Source organism: Sardina pilchardus, chromosome 3, assembly GCF_963854185.1.
Source record: "Sardina pilchardus chromosome 3, fSarPil1.1, whole genome shotgun sequence".
NCBI lineage: Eukaryota > Metazoa > Chordata > Actinopteri > Clupeiformes > Clupeidae > Sardina > Sardina pilchardus.
In genome coordinates, this window is record NC_084996.1 from 9480901 (window position 1) to 9502947 (window position 22047).

Here is a 22047-nt window from a genome sequence, read left to right on the forward strand (position 1 = left end):
AATATTAATGAGAACTGACAAAAATCGAGCTGAGTCCTCCTGCATGCTAGCCTAGAAATCTAGACGCCCCTAGTTGCAGCAAACCTAATTTGCTGCCCGGGTCAGTCTAGCTACTCTCCGTAGAGCTTGGGAGCTGGGCTTTGGCAGAATCACTGGACTAGCACATCTAGAGTCGGTGGGCGGGGTTAGACATGCGACCAGAAGTTACTATAGTTACGCATCTTTTTCCACAAAAATGAGAGAATGATCAGAATCCATGGTAAGTGTCAGACAGTACCACAAAATTAATGGAAAACGTGTGGCAGGGCACCTTTAAAGGTTGTGTCAGAGATATCAGCTATGACGTCACTTCTGTTGCGTGTTTGAAGCGAGATCCCAAACAAATCGAGCTAGCTCGCCCCTCCCTTATGTTCCGTGCATCAGCGTGTTCAAGTTCAACTCCAAATGACCTCTTGCAGCAGCGAGAGCTGCCAGTGACAGCAGGGGAGGGGATACAAACGCTGCTATGAAGTTGTACACTCTCTACTTCCCGTAGTCTAGACTTGACCATGTGATGAAACATGAGGCACGGACCCTTGTGGATATGAAGAGGCATCTAAACACCTGCACATACCTCAGGGATGTAAAAGCCAATTAGGGCAAAGTCCTGACGTCATGAAGGCAGGGTCTAGGCTCCGCAGTACCTACTGTATAGAGCTGCTGCGCCGCTGATATCGACTGCCAGTGATATCGACTGCCGAGTCGTAAACACACCCATCTAGACCATCGTGGACAGATTTTTAACCACGTGCATCTTGTGCTGCGCAGTTTTTGTGCTGCGCAGCCATCATGAACTCACCTAATATAAAAAAACAGATCATGAATGCACATTGCTTAAAGCAAATCCCACTCCAACCCCCTGTTGGTAATTGGTTGGAAGCCTGTTCATTTTGATTTTGAATGATTGGTAGCACCGATTGTTCGTACAGCTTTTTTGATGGCCTGCTTAGGGCAGCTGTGAGGAAAGATTAGATAAATGTGATCATTTATGTTTGCGCCTGCAATTCCTGACACAACCTTTAAATACAATTCAAGTGAATGCAAGTGTAGTCTGGCCATGTTCAAGACAACCAAATTCCTTTTAGGCAAGTCCCTCCACTCTGTGACCATATTGTAACACATTTTGGGCACTTATTGTGCATCTATTTCGGGGAGGTCTGCTCGTGTACAAGACCTCATGACACCGACCTCGCTCTCGCTCCTCGAACACATGATTGGCACAATGCTTTCACAACACACCACCGCATGTTTGGCACGGTGTATTCACATGTCAACTTTTGGACGCGGAAGGAGCAACTTGTGTAGACAACTTCCATAGTGGCATTACAAACTTATGGAGTTCTTTTGAGTACTGTGCGACCTCATTAGAAAGTCTCTGAACCTTGCAACCAGAGGTACACTTAGTTTATTTATACGAGTCTGTTGCTGTTGCCGCTAGAGGGTAGCAAATCTACTTTCCAGACCTGGGCCCCTGCAGAAGCATGTGTCTCCAACCTCTCTGATTCTGTCACTAATAGCTGCATCCTGTGGGTATGCTGGAGGTTAAGAAGGGTGAAGTTTTGGAAAGTAAATATACTGGCGTTTCTTACTTGACACAGACTACTTCACAAGGACTCAGCTTTCTGGCCTCAATTGCAACTCTATCCACACTGACACATGCAAGGTGATTTTTGCAATGTTAGTTTATGGTCACAGCTTATTGTTTTGCTGAGGAACAGGGCACTTGGAGAACAAAGAAAGAATAGTATGTATCATTTTCCCTAGGTATTGTCTGTGATGAGATCAGACTGGATCAGTCTCCTGCTCAGGTGAAGAGACCAGGAGAAACGGTTAAGATCTCCTGTAAAATATCTGGATTCACAATGACAAGCTACTATATACACTGGATCAGACAGAAACTGGGAGGACCCCTGGAGTGGATTGGGCAAATGAATACTGGGACTGTGTATCAGGCAGAGTCTCTGAAAGGCACAAAGAGGAAGTTATGCAAAGTCATGAGCTACATCATTGCTACTTAATGTCACATTTCATAACCTAGCCTACAGTACTCATTTACTTCAGTAGGTACACATTCAAGCGACAGAATGAGACTACAGGCCATTAACCTGTTCACTAATTTTCTTTTAATGCTGGTAGTCATACTAGGTAAATCATATTTTAGAGGTTAGCGTAATAATATTGTAGTAAAACCTGTTTATTGTCAAAACAATTGCTGACGTATCATTTTCCCTAGGTATTGTCTGTGATGAGATCAGACTGGATCAGTCTCCTGCTCAGGTGAAGAGACCAGGAGAAACGGTTAAGATCTCCTGTAAAATATCTGGATTCACAATGACTGATACTGTTCAGTTGAAGGTGGCATCTTATTAGGTTAAAATGTCCAAAAACGACCTAGAAATATCACCAAATTGTGAATACTGGTCTACCACAGGAGAAAGTTGTGTTACGTAAATACAATTCAAGTGAATGCAAAAATGTTGAGTGGCTATGTTGAATACAACTTGAAACTTACGTACCACTTTCTACGCCTTGACTCGGCTCGAGTACCCCAACCATCCGACACATTAAAAACTAACACATTCTATTGATGCATTCCAGGCATCATGTTGAAAATGATATGGTTGGGACCCATGCTTGACCTCTTTGGAAAGCTGAGACCCTGTAGTTTCTTAGGAGATCAGAATAATTGTGTGATGTACTGGCACTGCAGTATAGAGGCTGGAATATTTTATTTATTTTTTTCTACCGGATAACAAGCATCTCTGAACTGACCACATATCAGCCCTCTAGGTCACTTGATATGTGACTTTAGAAACACTACTGAGCCCTAGCACCAGGTCTGAAGCTGTGAAGCTTTGTGCAAAAGTAGGCTACTTTAGATCTATATAGCATGAAATATGCTGTAGACCATTATTTGCCATATGCATTTTAAAAATGCCCTATATATGGAAACTCCCCATATGACTTTTGGTTCTAAATGCCAAATGCTGAATGCTCTAAATGACACAAAATATGGAATAATTACACAAAAATCCACGGATGGTTAATAAGCCATCAGCTTTTATTTCCAATGAAAACGTATAGCTTACTGTGGAGTTTACAAAGCAAAGCTCCCCACTACTCGTGGGCCCCTGCAGAAGAATGGGTCTCCCACCTCTCTGATTCTGTTACTACATCCTGCTGGATGTGTAGAAGGGTATCATTTTGGAAACTAAATGTACTGGCAGTTTTTTTTTTTACCTCCTAATGACACTGACCACTTCTAAGCACTCGCAAGGAGTCAACTCCTGACTCTCTGATGTCCATTGCAAATTTACTTTTTTCATTATGTGAATTCTGGGTTTCGGAGGAATTTGCCATTCATAGCTTGATTTATGAGTTTATCACTAAAACATGATGAAAATGCTTGGAATGATAAAAAGTGATATCCAAAATTCTCTCCTTAGCAACTTTGGAGGTATCATCAAAACTATCATTTTGAACATGGCTTCATACAACATTCAGATATCTGTTTTGAAATGTGTGCAAAGTGGGGTATAATTAATAATGGCTCATTCACACATGTAAACATATATTTTCATAAATCTATAATATAATAGTAATATAAAACATACATTTCAATGTGGGTAAATAACTGGGGAAGTTTCATGGTGGTACAAATTGGTTAACAAATTACCAAATAAATATAAACATATTCTCTGTGTTTTTTTTTTATCGTTATTATTGTTTACCTCAAAGATACTGAAACCAACCGTCTCTGTTTACCTATTGCCTCTAAAATGACCCAAAACTGTTGAAATAATATTCAAATAGGCATCTACCTCAGTCTGAATATTTATGACCCAATGAGCGTCAAAAAAAATCTACTTTTAACCCATTTTAAACAATCTATGCTTTTAACACAAAGTGTCCTTACTTACGTATTAGGAGGAGGAGCTCACCTCCAATAAATATTACAGCAATGTCAGAAAGATCACACAGCACTACGATTACTCCAAAACTGAACATGAGACTCATAGCTACATTCATTCTGATGGTTGCTTGTTTCAAAGGTAAAAAACTATTTTCTTCGCCTTGTTTCCTATTTGCAGAAACAACATTATTGATGTTGCATTGCTTTCTATCATAATTCTAAATTTTTCTTCCCCTTGACCTCAGGTGGATATAGTCAAACTTTGACTGAGTCAGAACCAGTGGCAATTAAACCTGGGCAATCTCATAAACTGACCTGCAGTGCTTCTGGGTTTACATTCAGTAACTTGTATTTGGCTTGGATCAGACAAGCTCCTGGTAAAGGGTTGGAGTGGATTGCTTATATTTCCACAGCCAGTAGCCCAATCTACTACTCCCAGTCAGTCCAGGGGAGATTCACCATCTCCAGGGATGATTCCAGAAGTGAGCTCTACTTACAGATGAGCAGCCTGAAGAGTGAAGACACTGCTGTGTATTACTGCGCTCGGAGGGCACAGTGGAGGAGGGCAGAAGCCAAGCTGTACAAAAACACTTCCCCCATTCATCATGTGACCAGCTTCATACCCCGGCTTATTTCTCTTTGCCCAAATACCCTCCTTAGACGAACAGCGCACATAAGTAACATACTAAACCACAGATGACTTGCATTTAACATAAAGCAGCAGCTGCCTATTACGTGTTGGTTAGACAAACATCTGGTGAATGAATGAAGTGCCATGTGGTGCAAAAGTTTGATTTTGAAGATTATGCTTTATGTAGTTTTGGTTGCAGTGCTTCATTTTGCAGAATATATGAGGTATTTCGCAGTTTGGGTGTGTGGTTGTGTGAATTGTGTGTGAATTTTGAGAAAACAAGTCTAGTTTTCAAAATTGTGTTTTAACAATTGGAAAACCTTAATTTACACTGCTTAGGCTGCTAGGCTGCTAATTAACTAATTAGTTTTCATGATGTGATAATGTACATAATAGCCATACATGTGTATCATTTTGCTAGGAGTGGGTTGGACATTTGGAAATTGAGTGTAAAGCAGTGAGTTTTGTTTACAGTTTTTTTCCAATTGCTAACACACTACTGTGAAATTACATTCATAGCACAATTATTCAAACTGACAGAGAGCAACAGCTTTACACACATTTTCAGTCCCTTTAGACTCACAGTCTTGCGTTCCCCAAAAGCTGGTCAAATATTTAAATATTTTACCATTTACATTTAGAGATATAACTTTATTCAAACAATCTGATAACAATCTTGTCATGGTTGCAGGTAAGGTTGGACCCAAATGTAGGACAAGATGCCCAAGAATGAACTCAAATGAAATACACTAACAAAACAGGAACACAGGAACAGAACAACCTTGACTAAACACAATAACAAAGCTAAGTACAAAAACAAACACAAGACCTTAAACACACAGGGTAACAATATACAAGGGGAGACACTGAAACAATTAGGGAATTGAACTCAAAAGGTTGTATCAGTGATATCAGCGATGACGTCACTTATGTTGTGTGTTTGAAGCGAGATCCCAAACACGAGCTAGCTCGCCCCTCCCTTATGTTCCGTGCATCATTATAAAAAAAAAAAAACACATCATGAATGCACATTTCTTAAAGCAAATCCCACTCCCACCCCCTGTCGGTGATTGGTTGGAAGCCTATCTATTTTGATTTTGAATGATTGATAGCACCAATTTTTTAGTGTACAGCTTTTTTGACGGCCTGCTTATGGGCCGGGCAGGTACCGGATCGTGAGGAAAGATTACATGTAGATGAATGTGATCATTTATGTTTGCGCCTCCAATTCCTGATACAACCTTTAAATACAATTGAATTCAAGTGAATGCAAGTGTCGTCCTGTTCAAGACAACCAAATTCCTTTTAGGCATGTCCCTCCATTCGGTGACCATATTGCAACACACTTTCTATCGCACATCTTTCGGGCAGAACTGCTCTTAAGGCTTCATGATGACACCAAAATCGCTCCAGCGGCAAGATCCTAACAAATGATTGGCATAATGCATTCACAACACACCACATGATTGGCACGGTGTATCCACATGTCGACTTTTGGGCGTGGAAGGGCCAACTTGTGTAGACAACTGCCATAGTGGCAATACAAGCTGACCCCATGCATTCCTATGGAGTTGTTTTGAGTTCTGTGTGGCCTCATTATAAAGTCTCTGAACCTCTCAACCAGAATTACATATAGACCTCTGAAGTTCGCCTACAAAAAAGCCACCATCTTTGCCCAAATAAGGAGATCCGGTATCTTGAGATTTTTTCTATGGGAAAATAACATGGGGATTTTCAATAATCGCACCTGTTAAACTCTTGCGGGGATGATGACATTTGAAATGCAGACGTTTTTCACTACACAGTTTTGTCCACTGCCTTCTAGTGGATACTGTGATCTTCGGCAGGTGAAGACGGCACACTTTGATCTTTGCTACCCCAAAGCTAACTTACAATGCAACTTGCCATAGGCAGTTAGCTTCAATTAACTCCCGGATCTCCTTATATGGGCAAAGATGGCAGCTTTGGATCCTTTTTGTAGGCGAACTTCAGAGGTCTATAGCTTATTTAGATGAGTCTGCTTCTTCTGTTGCTGTTGCCACTAGAGGGTAGCAAATCTCCTCTCCAGACCTGGGCCCCTGCAGATGCATGTGTCTCCCACCACTCTGATTCTGGTGCTAACAGCTGCATCCTGTGGGTCTGCTGGATGTTAAAGGGATAGTTCGGATTTTAAGACACGAAGTTGTATGGGTTCCCTGTCAGCAACGTAGTGCATCAGCACTGACTTACCCCCGACAGCGTCCTGTGAGCCGAGATCCAGCCGGTTTTTGATCGTTTTTGATGCCGGACTATTTTCTTCAGCAAGTTTCTGGGGTCACGAAAGTAAAGTGTTTTTCTTCTCAAAACCATATGCGTTCAACAGAGTGATATATTTGCACCACAAAAACGTTGTCCAGCTGTCAGTAGCGCGCAGTGATAGGAATCGCGAAAAATAAGTAAGTGATAACGAGGTTTGAATTTTTCCTGGACAACGTTTTTGTGGTGCAAATATATCAAATATAATTTGGCTGGCGGGGCAGTCTTGCTAGGCTCCATTGAGCTTAGGAGCTGAGAAACCGAGAAACGGACGGGCAATCACAGCGTGTATAGAGTCGGTGGGCGGGCTTAACACAACGGTGACTGACATGCGACCAGAGGTTGCGACGGTTACGCATCCTGCTATTTGAAAACAAGAAGATGATTTGTTTGCCGTTATCCTATTGCGGAGAGGGAATTTGAAAGACAACTGTTTATCCCACCCCTCCGATTGAGCCCTGCACGGTGAGTTCCCAGACCCTACATCTTGATGTGGGTCTGGCTGGTCAGGCTAGTTTCTTACTTGACACTGACCACTTCTCAAGTACTCAGCTCCTAACTTTCCTAACTGACAAATGCAAGGTGAATTTTGCAATGTTCATAGTTTATGGTCACAGCTTGGTAGCTTATTGTTTTGCCGAGGAACAGGGCACTTGGAGAACAAAGAAAGATATACATGAAGTTGTGTTGTGGAAGCGGAGAAGAAAGTAACAAAGGTAGCTTTTTGTTGTGGCTATTTGAACAATATTACAATTCACAATACTTAAAACATGACGGAGAAAACAACAGGAAATGTATTAAAAATATAAACCACAGAGCCATAGAAAATAGTCAGTGAAAACACATTATCCAATGAATTAAAACAATAAATCAAAAGGTGCTTAAAGAAAGAGACCAGTTCATATGCAAATTGCATTGCAACATGAAAGAGGAAGTTATGCAAAGTCATGAGCTACATCATTGCTACTTAATGTCACATTTCATAACCTAGCCTACAGTACTCATTTACTTCAGTAGGTACACATTCAAGCGACAGAATGAGACTACAGGCCATTAACCTGTTCACTAATTTTCTTTTAATGCTGGTAGTCATACAAGGTAAATCATATTTTAGAGGTTAGCGTAATAATATTGTAGTAAAACCTGTTTATTGTCAAAACAATTGCTGACGTATCATTTTCCCTAGGTATTGTCTGTGATGAGATCAGACTGGATCAGTCTCCTGCTCAGGTGAAGAGACCAGGAGAAACGGTTAAGATCTCCTGTAAAATATCTGGATTCACAATGACAAGCTACTATATACACTGGATCAGACAGAAACTGGGAGGACCCCTGGAGTGGATTGGGCAAATGAATACTGGGACTGTGTATCAGGCAGAGTCTCTGAAAGGCCAGTTCACCCTGACTGAGGAGAGATCCACCAGCACACAGTACTTAGAGGCCAAGAGTCTGAGAGCAGAGGACACTGCTGTTTACTACTGCGCTCGAGAGTCACAGTGACTGGCTGTGGCAAAGCAGCTGTACCAAAACCCAGAGCATCTGACAGTCAACAGATAAACAGTGATACAATGGATGCAAATGTAATTGTTTTGAAGTAATATTTTCGGTTACAGCTTCAAAGTAAGCCCTGAATGAACCTGTCAAATTCACAGTCCCATTTCTTTGTGTCTTAAAATCGACACTAGGCATACAAGACTTTCTCAGTAAAGTTTATGCAAGCCAACATGCAATATTCACAATTAAATGCTAATACTTCACTTCCTTGGAGGCAAGATTACACATTTAGAATTTACAGTCAAAGACATGGAATCTGACATGTGTACAGTACATCAATTACAGTCTGATTCAGAGCAGCCAGCTCCTGTCAAGGCTGTGGTGAAGAGTAAAGGCAGATAAAACAATTAGCCCCACTGTCCACCCTTCATGAATCAGGAGTCAGGAGGCAGACAGAGAAAATCATTATGGAGTCCGCACACTCAATCTTTTCCAGCCCCTCCCCTCTTATCTGACAGGCGCCAGACTAAAGAATACTGTAAGCTACAGAACGATACTAAATATCACCTGGCTCATTAAAGCCCAATCCTGAGACTGATTCCTGTTCCACCACAGACATCCTGGTAGACAGTGGAAATCTTTGAAGCATCAAGACAGTTCTTGCAATAACATTACTGGGCTTGGTATGTTGTTTTTTTTTGGTGAGAAATACTTAATTGAAAACAATGTTCGTTCAGAAATATTGGAACACGAGACAAAAAAATGAACCTGGCAAACAGAGGTTTGTAAAAGGAATGAAATGTGAGCCTCTAGAGGATGGTAGCTCTAGTATACCGTCACAGCACCCCGCAGCACTTTATAGAATGCTAATGTTCCTCCAGAGCCAACTTTGAAAAACTATTATGTCTTCATGTAAGATTTAAAACTACTGAGGATTTGTTCTCTTTTTTTGTCATTTTTGGAAGCATCTTTCATGTATAGCACTTCAAAATTCAGAAAAGGTGTCAAAATCCACCAGCGCCACGTCCACTCCAACTCCTCTGCTTTTGAGTTCCAACGTTGAGTCCTCCCACTAATTGGGACCTCATGCAAAAATGAGGATTTGATGTGCGGGTATATAGCTCATGAGAGATGAACCCCACATGAGAAAGATTTTTGCACACACTGAAGCATGGACATGTTAACTGCCTTCCTCTTAATAGCAATATTAATCACAGGTGAGGACTAACTAGTTATATGAATCTAATGTGTAATGGTTATGTGTAATGTGTAATGGTCAAACATCAGTCTTGTTTTATCTATGACAGAATCCAGTGGTCAGACACTGACTGAGTCTGAGTCAGTGGTTCTTAAACCTGGAAACTCTCACAAACTGACCTGCACATACTCTGGGTTCAGCAGTGATCCTTACATGGTTTGGGTCAGACAGGCTCCTGGGAAAGGGCTGGAATGGTTGGCTTACATTTACCCTTCGAGTAGCACCACATATTATTCTCAAACTGTTCAAGGAAGATTCACCATCTCCAGGGACAACAGTAAGAAGCAGGTGTATCTACAGATGAACAGTCTGAAGACTGAGGACACGGCTGTGTATTACTGTGCCAGAGAGTCACTGTGCAGCAATATACTGCAGAGATGAACAAAAACATCAGACCCCATTACCACAGTTTTTTCTTTTAATCAATGTTGCCTCTTTCTCTGTTTTGTGACAATTGTGGTGCAACCACACATGCAAAATGCACCAAAGATCTTGCACGTCATACACACACCAACTTGTTTACGCACACACACACTCTTATATAAAGAGAAAGGATTCCACAACAGTAGGTGATGCTTGAACATGTATTTATCGACTGAGTGATGTGCAGATTTAGTCCTCAAGCAGGCACTTGCACACGTATGAAAGGGGACGTGTACCTTTTTCCAGGAGAGAAAGTGCACTTTTAATCTGTTATGAAACCCTCCTCCCCACCTTCCCCCAACATTCAAAATCAATTGTATGCACCATATTGCTATGTAGCATAAAACCACCATTTGAAAGCTTTGGCTCTTGGGAATCCATACATGAAAACATTTTTCATGTACAATCTGTATAGTGCCTTGCATTGTCAGATTAGTTTTTACTATGTCTCAATTGTTGTATAAATGCCCTCCTCCCCCTCCTCCGCCTTTGGTGATACCCTGACCTCTAGCTGCAGTGTCTGCAGTACAATAGATGAAACATATTGGATACTGAAATATAGAATCTATAGAAATTGAATCTTCATGCTGTTTCATCCAATATTAGTTGTATATTCCATTTTACACACAACCATTGAACCAACAAAGTAAATGCAAAATTAGAGACTTTTGTGTAATTATTCCATATCAGAACACGTGACAATGAAATTAAATGAAATAGGATTAGACTTTGTTGATGTGTTCCGGTGCCCACTCTAGCCTCCCTCCAAGTTTCTTGCACAACGGTGAGCATAGCCTACAGTCACAGTCAGATTAGGCATGACACAATATGATAAAGGAAAAGACTGCTACACTTTATTGAGGAAATTCTTACAATGTGAGTCTTAATCTCAAAACAATATATTTGTGAAGAAATTAGACTGCTTAAAGATCAGAAGAGATGGTGAATATCACCTTACAATGGCAAGTTGGATGCACTGGATCAGACAAAGACCAGAGGACCGCTGGAATGGAAATGGATTTGTTCAGTTTAAGCGTTGTTAACTTCGCAAATCCTTTTGAGTCAGTCAAATTATCCATAATGTTGAGCTTGAATAGATATGATTATGATGCATTACACTGATGAATAGTTTGACAAATTGAAAGATCATGATGTATTATGAATTAATCATGGATTGCAAATCACATGGTTGATCAGATTCTATGATAGTATTCAAAAGAGGCTATAACAACTCATGATGTTCACATATTTATAAGAATATAATGCCTTATATGAATGAATTATGAAACATGAATGTGTCATTGGAGCTTTATAAAATATGATAGCACATGATTACATTGATAGGTGTGTCACTGAAACATTAATATTATAGCTTTTATAGTCTGGCATATTCAAATGACTTCAGCCTAACCCTGCCCTCTCTGTATTTAGTGTGAAGCTGTGTCTCTGTCACTCAGTTCAGACAGCTGGAGATCTACAGTAAGTGGCGGCCCTGACCTGCTTTTCTTGAAGACACATCATGTTTCCTACATCTCCCCTCTTACTGTTGCTGGTTACTGTGTCATGTGAGTTACTCAGTCTCTTACAGTACATATTTAATGAGTAATCCTTAATCATATTTTTTGATTATCCTTCTATAATATGATCATCATTGTTCACAGGTGTCCATTGTCAAGTTCAGCTGAATCAACGAAGCTCTGTGGTCACACAGCCAGGTCAAGTGTTGACCCTGTCCTGTGGCGTTTCTGGGTATTCACTGACTGATAGCAACTACTGTACTAACTGGATAAAGCAGCCTGCTGGAAAAGCACTGGAGTGGGTTGGGTGTGTGTGTGGTAGTGGCAATGTGTACCACAGTGAAAAACTGAAGAGCAAGTTCAGCGTCTCCAGAGACACTTCCAGCAGGACTGTGAATCTAAAGGGACAGAGCCTGCAGACTGCAGACTCAGCTGTATACTACTGTGCCCGAGAGTCACTGTGCCGCAAAACATCACCACGACAGAACAAAAACGTGATCCATTGAAGTCATTTGCAAATGTTATTTGATTGGAGTTGTTCTCCATCCATCTGGTCATCACATTCCATTAAGTCTTGAGGGTTGGGTATCACTGACTCAGAACACAAATAACAACTGTTTTCACATGATGTTAAAAAGGCCTAAACTCCAGATTGTCCATATACAGTATCCTCCAAACCAACTAGCACCGGGCCGGCTCTTTTATAATGCCACATTCTACCATGTGAGGTGGTTGTATTAAATATAATTCAAGTGAATGCAAAAGTGTTTTGTGGTCGTGTTCAAGGCAACTTGAAACAGAATTACACATGGCTTCTTTTAGGCAGGGCACACACAAGAAATGGAGCGATGCTAACTCACCCATGCACACACACACACACATACACACGTACACACACACACACACACACACACACACACACACACACACACACACACTCACACGTACGTAAACACACACGGTCCACTTTTATACTGAAGTCTGTCCCCGGTCTGTCCTCAATGCATTCTGGGCTATATTCCTCACGTGGAGACGAAGCAACTTCTGGTAATCATGCGATTTCATGGAGGAGAGAGAAGCCAAGAAGTATTTTGTGGCCGTGTTCAAGGCAACCTGAAACAGAATTACACATACAGTAGCTGTACACTGTAGCTTCTTTAGACTAGGCTGGTTCCTCTGTTGTTGTTGACACTAGATGGTAGCAAAGCTCCCCGCCATGCTTGAGCCCCTGCAGAACCACCCTGCTTCTGATACTGACAGCTGCATCCTGTGAGTCAGCTGGATGTGAAAAAGGGTACAATTTTGGAAACTAAATATACTGCCGTTTCTTACTTCCTAATGACACTGACCACTTCTTAAGGACTCAGCTCCATGCTACTGTAGGTGATTTTTGCAATGTTCATAGTTTATGGTCACAGCTTGGTTGCTTATTATTTTGCTGAGGAGCGAGGCACTTTGCGAAAAAAGAAAGATATACTGTACATGAAGTTTTGTTGTGGAAGAAAGCAAAGGTAACTTTTTGTTGTGGTTATTTGAACCATTGTACAATTCACAATGATTCAAATATGTTATGGGAAAATAAAAGGAAATGTATTAAAAATGATGAAACAGATCCAAATAAAATGTACTCAGTGAAAACACATTATCCAATGAGTTAAAACCAAAAAATGCAAAGGTACTTGTAAAGCACGAGACCAGTTTATGTGCAAATTATATCACAACGTGAAAGAGGAAGTTATGCAAAGTCGTGAGCTACATCATTGCTACTTAATGACACATTTCATAACCAACAGCATTCATTTACCTCAGATACACATTCAGAAGTGACAGAATGAGGCCATTTACCCGTTCAATAATGTTCTTTTAATGCTGGTAGTGATACAAGGTAAAGCATGCTTTAGGGGTTAGAGTAACATTGTAAAAACAGTTTATATTTTCTACAGTACTTAATCTAAACAACTGAATATTATGTGTAATTTCTCAGGTATTGTCTGTGATGAGATCAGACTGGATCAGTCTCCTGCTCAGGTGAAGAGACCAGGAGAGACAGTTAAGATCTCCTGTAAAGCATTTGGATTCGGAATAAGAAGCTACTACATGCACTGGATCAGACAGAAACAGGGAGGACCCCTGGAGTGGATTGGGAGAATTAATGATGGGAGTGTTATTTATGCAGAGTCTCTGAAAGGCCAGTTCACCCTGACTGAGGACGTCTCCACCAACACGCAGTACTTAGAGGCCAAGAGTCTGAGAGCAGAGGACACTGCTGTTTACTACTGCGCTCGAGAGGCACAGTGACTGGCTGTGGCAAAGCAGCTTTACAAAAACTTACAGCAATAGACCTAGCCTGGTTAATAGTGATACAATGAATGTAAACATAACTGTTTGAAAGCCCTAAATGAACCCATCAAATTCAGAGCACTTGTTTTTGTCACAATATGGCCACTAGACATACAGGATATTCTCAGTAGGCTAGTCTATGCTCAGTGTTGTACTTTAGAAATGTAACGTGTTACAGTTACAAGTTACTCTGTTTAAAATGTAATAGTAGTGTAACTATTTGAATTACTTTTTCTGAGTAACGTAACTAATTACTTTTGATTACTTTTTGATTACTTTTCCGATTTTTGAATGATATATATAGTCCCCAAATCCATGCGAAGATTTCGGCCTTGGTCTACAGGCTGCCGAGCAGTTCTGTACAAGCGCACAAGGCAGCAAGGGCATTCAATACATAAATTAGCATCACATTTTTTGTGAGGATAATATAATGATAATCATAACACGTTTACAGGCAGGCATGTAGGCCTACGCTGATGGCGCTGTAGACGTGATAGAGCCTATCAGAAGGTGCCGTATCAAACTATGGCTTTGGAGGGAAACAGTTCTTTTTACATACATTATTATTTGCAAAGTTTTGCTGACAATATTGAGATGTAATTCAAATTGTAATTTTGAAAAAAATCAAAAGTACCTGTAATTGAATTAAATTTTTTCTACAGTAACTGTAATATATTACTGTTACATTTATTTTGTAATTAAATTACGTAACTCAATTACATGTAATGCGTTACTCCCCAACACTGTCTATGCTCTCATATTATTCAACGATAAAGGTATAGAATAGGCGCTACACAGAATGCTTTTTGAAGAGAAATTTAAAACTTAATGACGAATGCAAATGTACGCATTATATTTAAACACGTTTCATATATACCTGTATGAAAATCCGGATATCAGACAGTTTCAGCCCTAAAACATGCATCTCATCATCCGATTCTTTCTCGTAGCTTTCTGGGTTCTAGGTGAGCATCAGAATGTTCACACAAAATATCTCTTCCATTTGATGGGAGTTACCACATTTTCAGCATCTTGTGTTTCTAACAGGTGGACTCAGAGGGAGCTGTCATTAAACTGATGGATCTCATAAACTGACCTGCACAGCCTCTGGGATGGATGTCAGTGACTATTATATAGCTTGGAGCAGACAGGCTCCTGGAAAAGGACTTGAATGGGTGGCTAAGTCTATTGTCTAAGGCAGTGTTCTCCAGTCGACACACACACATGTAAACTTGCCCTTCAACTAGGCAACCGGAACCTACTCTTCTGAGGCTCCCTGTCCAAACAAGGCAACCTTGTAACATTGGACCACATTAAACTCTTGCCTCACAGCAAGCAAGGTTAACTTCAAATTAAACAAACAAACATTAAACTACACGATTTCCCTGATTTCTGGACCTCTGCATTCTTCGTCCGAGTTATCCTGTGTTTCCAGTCTATTGGTGTCCCTTGCGTGAAATAAGCCTGCCTTTAAATAGGCTAGGCAATCACCCAATTAACTCTTGGGCTAAACCATTACAGGGGTGGGTGTGGTCTCTTCCATTAGCTCAATCACAGTTAAAATCAACACCTTAATCAAAACAAAAGGTCTCCTTTTCCACACAGACATTCTAATCACATATTTGTGATCGTATCCCTCAACAGGTTAAATGAATGAACATGGCAGAAAGTGGATTGCCAAACGAATTAAATGTGTGCGTTATATATATATATTCCAGAACCTGTAGGCTATACTTAAATCTGTGCAATATACTGTACATATCACACACACACACACACACACACACACACACACACACACACACACAAACACACAGATACAGCATATATTAGTTATAATGTCTACTTATACTCTACATAATACTCTACTTACATATAGGCCTAGACATGTCATCTGAAAAACTTGTATTTATCAAAATCTACTCTCATTATTAATCATTGTCTACACAACTGCACTTGACCTGCACTTGGTATTTACAGTAATGCTTCTTTGCACTTCTGGTTGGATGTTAACTGCATTTATGCTCTGCTAAATGACAATAAAATTCAATGTAATCTAATCTAATGTAATCTAATATAATGTAGAATTCACTAGTGCCACGTTCAACTCTTCTGCATTTGAGCTCCATCACTGAGTCCTCCCACTAAGAGCGACCTCATGCAAAAATGAGGATATGATGTGTGGGTATATACTGTAGCTCATGAGAGATGAACCCCATGAGAAAGGTTTTTGCACACACTGAAGCATGGACATGTTAACTGCCTTCCTCTTGATAGCAATATCCATCACAGGTGAGAACTAACTAGTTATATGAATCTAATGTGTAATGGTTATGTGTAATGTGTAATGGTCTAACATCAGTCTTGTTTTCTCTTTGACAGAATCCAGTGGTCAGACACTGACTGAGTCTGAGTCAGTGGTTCTTAAACCTGGAAACTCTCACAAGCTGACCTGCACATACTCTGGGTTCAGCAGTGATCCTTACATGGCTTGGATCAGACAGGCTCCTGGGAAAGGGCTGGAATGGTTGGCTCGAATGCATCCAACTTCCAGTAGTTATACATACTATGCCCAGTCCATTCAGGGAAGGTTCACCATTTCCAGAGACAACAGCAAGAAGCAGGTGTATCTGCAGATGAACAGTCTGAAGACTGAGGACACGGCTGTGTATTACTGCCAGACAGTCACAGTGGCACAATATGCTGCAGAGATGAACAAAAACATCAGACCCCACTATTACCATTGTTCCTTATTTTGCCTCTTCCTCTATTATGTGACGATGGTGGTGCAACCACTCATGAACCATGCACCAAAGCTCTTACACATACACCCACCAACTTGTACACACACACACACACACACACACACACACACACACACACACACACACACACACACACACACACACACCCACACACACACACACACACACACACACACACACACACACACACACACACACAAACACACACACACACACACACACACACACACACACACACACACACACACACACACACACACACACACACACAATGAGTGATGTGCAGGCTTAGTCCTTAAGCAGGCCCTTGCACATATATCAAAGGGGGCTTGAGCCTCTGCCCCTGATTTCCAGGAGGGAAGGTCTGGAGAGCTTTACATTGAATGTGACTTGTTTGCACACTGCCTCCTGCACAAAAGAAGATTGATTGATTAAAAATATGTATATACAGTATATGATGGGAGATTGTACTTTGGTGATGACACATTCCAGTGCCTACAGTCATCGGATAGCCTCCAGTCACAGTTGAATTAGGCATGACATAATAAGATAAAAGCAAAGACATCAAATAAAAGTAAAAAAAAAAGCTGAATGTCAAGAAGGTAAAAGTATAAAAGAAATAAGCTAAGAATAAATCGCTAGAACTTCAAACTGAACTAATATAAAAGCAAGAGAAAAAAAGTGAGTCTTTCAATTTGTTTTAAATTACAGTAATATGTGGACAGGATCTGATTATGCAATTATGGGAGACTATTTCAGAGCTTGGGGGCAGAAATAGAAAAGCTACGGTCTCCTTTGAATTTCAAGCGTGAATGCAGTACGGAGAGGAACAGTTGCGAGGATAACCAAGCCAATTACACCTATAAATAAATAAATAAATAAATAATCCAATTTAAAATCAACTATATATTTTACTGATAGCCAGTGCAGCTGGGCAAGGACTGTGGTGATGTGTTGTCTTTTCTTTGTAGCAGTTACTGTAAACGCATAGCAGCTGCATTTTGGAGTCACAAGAGTGTTGAATGGGGCAGTCCCAAATAAAGTGCATTACAATAATCTAGCCAGGAAGTAATAAAACCACGGATTACGGTCTCCAGGTCTTTGGGGGTTTAAAATGACTTTACTTTTGCAATATTTCTAAGGTCATAAAGCTGCTTCTCACCACATTGCTCACTTGTTTGTTAAAATTCAAAGAGCAGTCCATAAAAAAACATGTTTTGTTGATTTGTACATTTATATTATCTTCTGTCACACACCCTCAATCGTAGTACCAGAGATATGATATTGTGTGCACTTGAGTCTGATATCCAATCTCTTTCATCATAGTTGGTCTGCAGCCATACAGTATATCTGCTATCCTAGAAAGGGGAGGTGCTTATGCAAAAGCTTCACCATCATAAATACTGTACTATCACAACGAATCTGTAACCATGGATTACTCCAACCAGTTGAATATTAATCTAATTTTTTGGCTAATGATAACTGTCTGCTTCACAGGTAATATACAATGGAGTTTAGGATTATGTGCAGCACAAAACTGAATTCACAACAGCAACTGATTTATTCAGAAAAATAAATAGGCCTATTTTTGATTCCAATATTGATTGGATTGAGTTATTTTTGCATATTACTGTAATTTCACTCTTATATGGCAATATTTTACAAAAATCCATAAAAACAAAAGAGCTTTAGATTTAGAGTAACAGTGTGTAAATGGTAGACATACGTTTATAATACTATGGAAAATGTGTTTATGATGGGAGACAAATGCTTGCTTTTGAGATATGTTGTGTGTGTGACGCTGTGTGTGATTTTGCAAGATAGGGGGCACTTTGTTGCGTTTGAGCAATTATTGAATTTGTTTGTAGAGCTTTGGGAAAAAAAAGATAGAGCTTTGAAAATGTGTGTAAGCAATTGAAAAAAACTGTAATCAAAAATGCCCTCCTCCCCCTCCTCCGCTTTTGGTGCCACCCCGACCTCATGTAGCTGCAGTACAATAAGTAGATGCAACATATTGGGTACTGAAATATTCACAAGAATCTATAGAAACTGAATCTTCATGCTGTTTTATCCAATATTAGTTGTGCAGATGTATATTCCATCTCATACACAACCATTGAACCAACAAAGTAAATGCAAAATTGGAGACTTTTGTGTAATTATTCCATATTTTGTGTAGTCATTCTATATCATAACACCTGACATACAATCCAAATAGTCTACAAGAAACCTCAGAGTGTTACCTTTAATTTGAGACCAAGATTATGCTTCTACACAAAGGGGTTCATGTGCAGTAAGTATTTGATTGTCAGTATGCATTTTGGATAGCCAAAAGTCCTATGGGGAATTTCCATAGAGGAAGCATAAGAATTTAAACAACTGTAAATACCACACATGGATTACTATTGAAAGTTTTAGGCCAGTGTATGTTTTCATTTTCGCAAAATTTGGGATGTTTGGGATGTTAGTGTGAGGTGAAATCTTTTCAGTGTGAAGTAAGTCAGAATGAAAACACTGGACTTCCATTTATCATCATGTATTATTTTTGTGGTCCCAAAATAAGGGTTTTTCTGTCAATATGAAGGTATTACTAACGTCACAATACTGAAAACAGCAGACATGAGCACAAGGGGGATAAGTGGGTGGATGTTGCATCTGTCTGTAAATGGAGAGTGGGTGGGCTATATGCAAACCAGCACCTCATTTAAACCTGAACATGAAACTGCTTATTTTATTCAGAGCTGTTTATCTGTTGTCTCAAAGCAGCAGAGGTTTATGTGATCCATACATCTCCAATATGGAACACAAAAATGTCTGGTGTCTCATCTTCATACTGATGACCTTAAAAAGTATGTAAATACATAAAAGTGTTACATACTGTACATACAGTATTCGTGTACGTAAGTTCAGTCGTTGAGTGGTAACATCATAATACATTGTGCTTTTTTTGTTTGTGTTCACAGGCTGTAGAAGTCAGACACTGACTGAATCTGAGCCAGTGGTCATCAATCCTGGAGGATCTCACAAACTGACCTGCACAGCCTCTGGATTCACTTTCAGTAGCTACTGGATGGCTTGGGTCAGACAGGCCCCTGGGAAAGGCCTGGAATGGGTGGCAGCTATCAGTGGTGGAGGTGGGAGCCAATATTACTCAAGCACTGTGAAGGGGAGATTCACCATCTCCAGAGACAACAACAAGCAGCAGGTGTATCTACAGATGAACAGTCTGAGGACTGAGGATACGGCTGTGTATTACTGTGCCCGACAACCACAGTGGCATAATATGCTGCAGAGATGAACAAAAACATCAGACCCCACTAGTTCCTTTTTTTGCCTCTTCCTCTGTGTTTTGCCTCCCCCACTGTGTGTGCAATATTCAATATTCCATTTAATATTGTTGTCATGATGATAAACAAAATAATATATTTACATGAATATTGTTATTGCATCAATTAATGTTGGTTGTGTGTAGGGCCGTTTTAAGCCCTACTGTTACCCGAGTAAAGAGTCCCTGAAGAGCAGGCAGCACAGTAGCTCTAACAGGGCAGAGACTACAGACTGAAGACTTTTGTCAATCACTGTGCAAGATACAGTATCATGTTTGACATGCTACAGTATGCTGCCCTCGTACTGCGTCACCAACAGGCAGGACTAGACAACTAGTCAACAGTTCACTAAACTTCAAATAAGTCCAAAGCTTGACTCTTTGATTTTAGATATTTTTTTGTTTTGTAAAAAGACAAATAATGTCCAGGGCTCAAACACAAATATTTTTTTTAATAAAAGGAAATCGCCAGGAACGTGCTCATCTGTTGCAAACTCTTTTTAGACTAACACGAAAATCAGGAAGTAGCCTACTTACAGTAACTACCAGACAGTTGCCCAGTTACGCCACAAGGTGGCAGCATATACAAAGGAATAGATGATTTTCTTAAGGAAGGCAGAACACATGCCATTTCCCCCCTTAAATAAATTAACACATAAAATAGCACACGCAGAGGTAGGCGAGGTTTCAGATATTGTCTAACTATCCTCTGCACAACAAGAACACAGCTGGGTTGACTCTGTGTTGTACAATTGAGTTTGGTCGGGGTTTGACAGTGATTGAATCTGGGCCAGCAGTCATCAGTGCCGGAGGATCTCACACACTGACCATCACAGCTTCTGGGTTCACATTTGAAGACTATATCAGCAGCTATCAAATCAGACAAGCACCATGGGAAAGATCTGGAATGGGTGGCGCATCTATCAAACCCATCTGGTTCTAGCAGCTACTACAGTGCAAGGAACACAAATACAGGCAAAGATATTCACTATAATAATGGCCTGACAAGTACAAGATTGCTTACAGCTATTGTACCATAAAGTAATTTGGGATTTTCCATTCAGTGGAGAATGAAGTTGCAAAGCTGGTTGTCTGTAGACAGGTGTGCTATGGCTGGGATGGCATGCCCTTCTGCCTAATTCAGATTAGTCTGCCATAAAAATGACTTCTACACTATTTTAGTAAGGTAAAAAAAAATGCTAACTTATCAGTGACATTTGTCACAAGTAAGAATGTATGACCCTAGTTTATTGCTTGAATTGAACAGAAGATGCAAAATAAACACGTTTATCGAGTAGCATGGTGACATGGTTTACTTTTCAAAACCAGATCTAAATTGTGCTGTCATTAATGGTGTCTGCTGATGGTCTCAAAATATCAGAAAGAGAACTCAGCCACAAGGGAGCAGCATTCAACCAACCTTCTCCTTACTGTAAAAGGTCTACTTTGCAGTGTCAGATATTTTGGCAACTGTAGAGCTCTCTCTAGTGTTGCGATATATTGATATTTTACTCTTCCATTGTAAGTGGCCTACTTCTCGTGGCTTGCACCTATATGAAAATACTTTTGTTGTGTAGATGAATGATGCTATGCATCTGCAGATGGACAGTCTGGACAATTTGTAACACACAAACATCAGCTTGTTTCTCATTGTTGACAAATTGATATTCTCACTTAAACATGGTAGCTAAAAATCTGGTTGCATGCCAGTCAGAGAACTTTGTTCATATCTGTATGAAGATAACAGTTCCTTGTCAATCATAGTATCACACCAAATTGTGTGTGTACCCAGTATTCACTATCCATCAATTGCTCTAATATTCACATAATCAAGCGTAGAGAATCACATCTGATAGAAAGAGAAGCAAACTTTGAGAGACCCCTTAATTACAATCCTTTATTGCATTCCAAAAGTGAAATGTTTGTCTTTGTCTGAGAATGTCAGAACAACCTCCATCTCAGCCTTTTGAGGGCACTCATAAGACTTTTCCTGCTTTTACTGTAAGCACACATTCTATCTTTGCCCAAATATGGAGATCCGGTATCT

General features: G+C 40.1%; 2 gene segments (V, D, J or C); both read left to right on the forward strand.

The window, feature by feature from the left end:
• Window positions 1–22047, forward strand: part of LOC134076577 (Ig mu chain C region membrane-bound form-like) — a 125001-nt gene that overhangs the window by 43010 nt on the left and 59944 nt on the right.
• On the forward strand, window positions 7887–8378 carry LOC134076578 (immunoglobulin heavy variable 1-46-like). The segment is given in 2 exon segments: window positions 7887–7976; window positions 8065–8378. Coding segments are annotated over 2 exon segments (375 nt in total).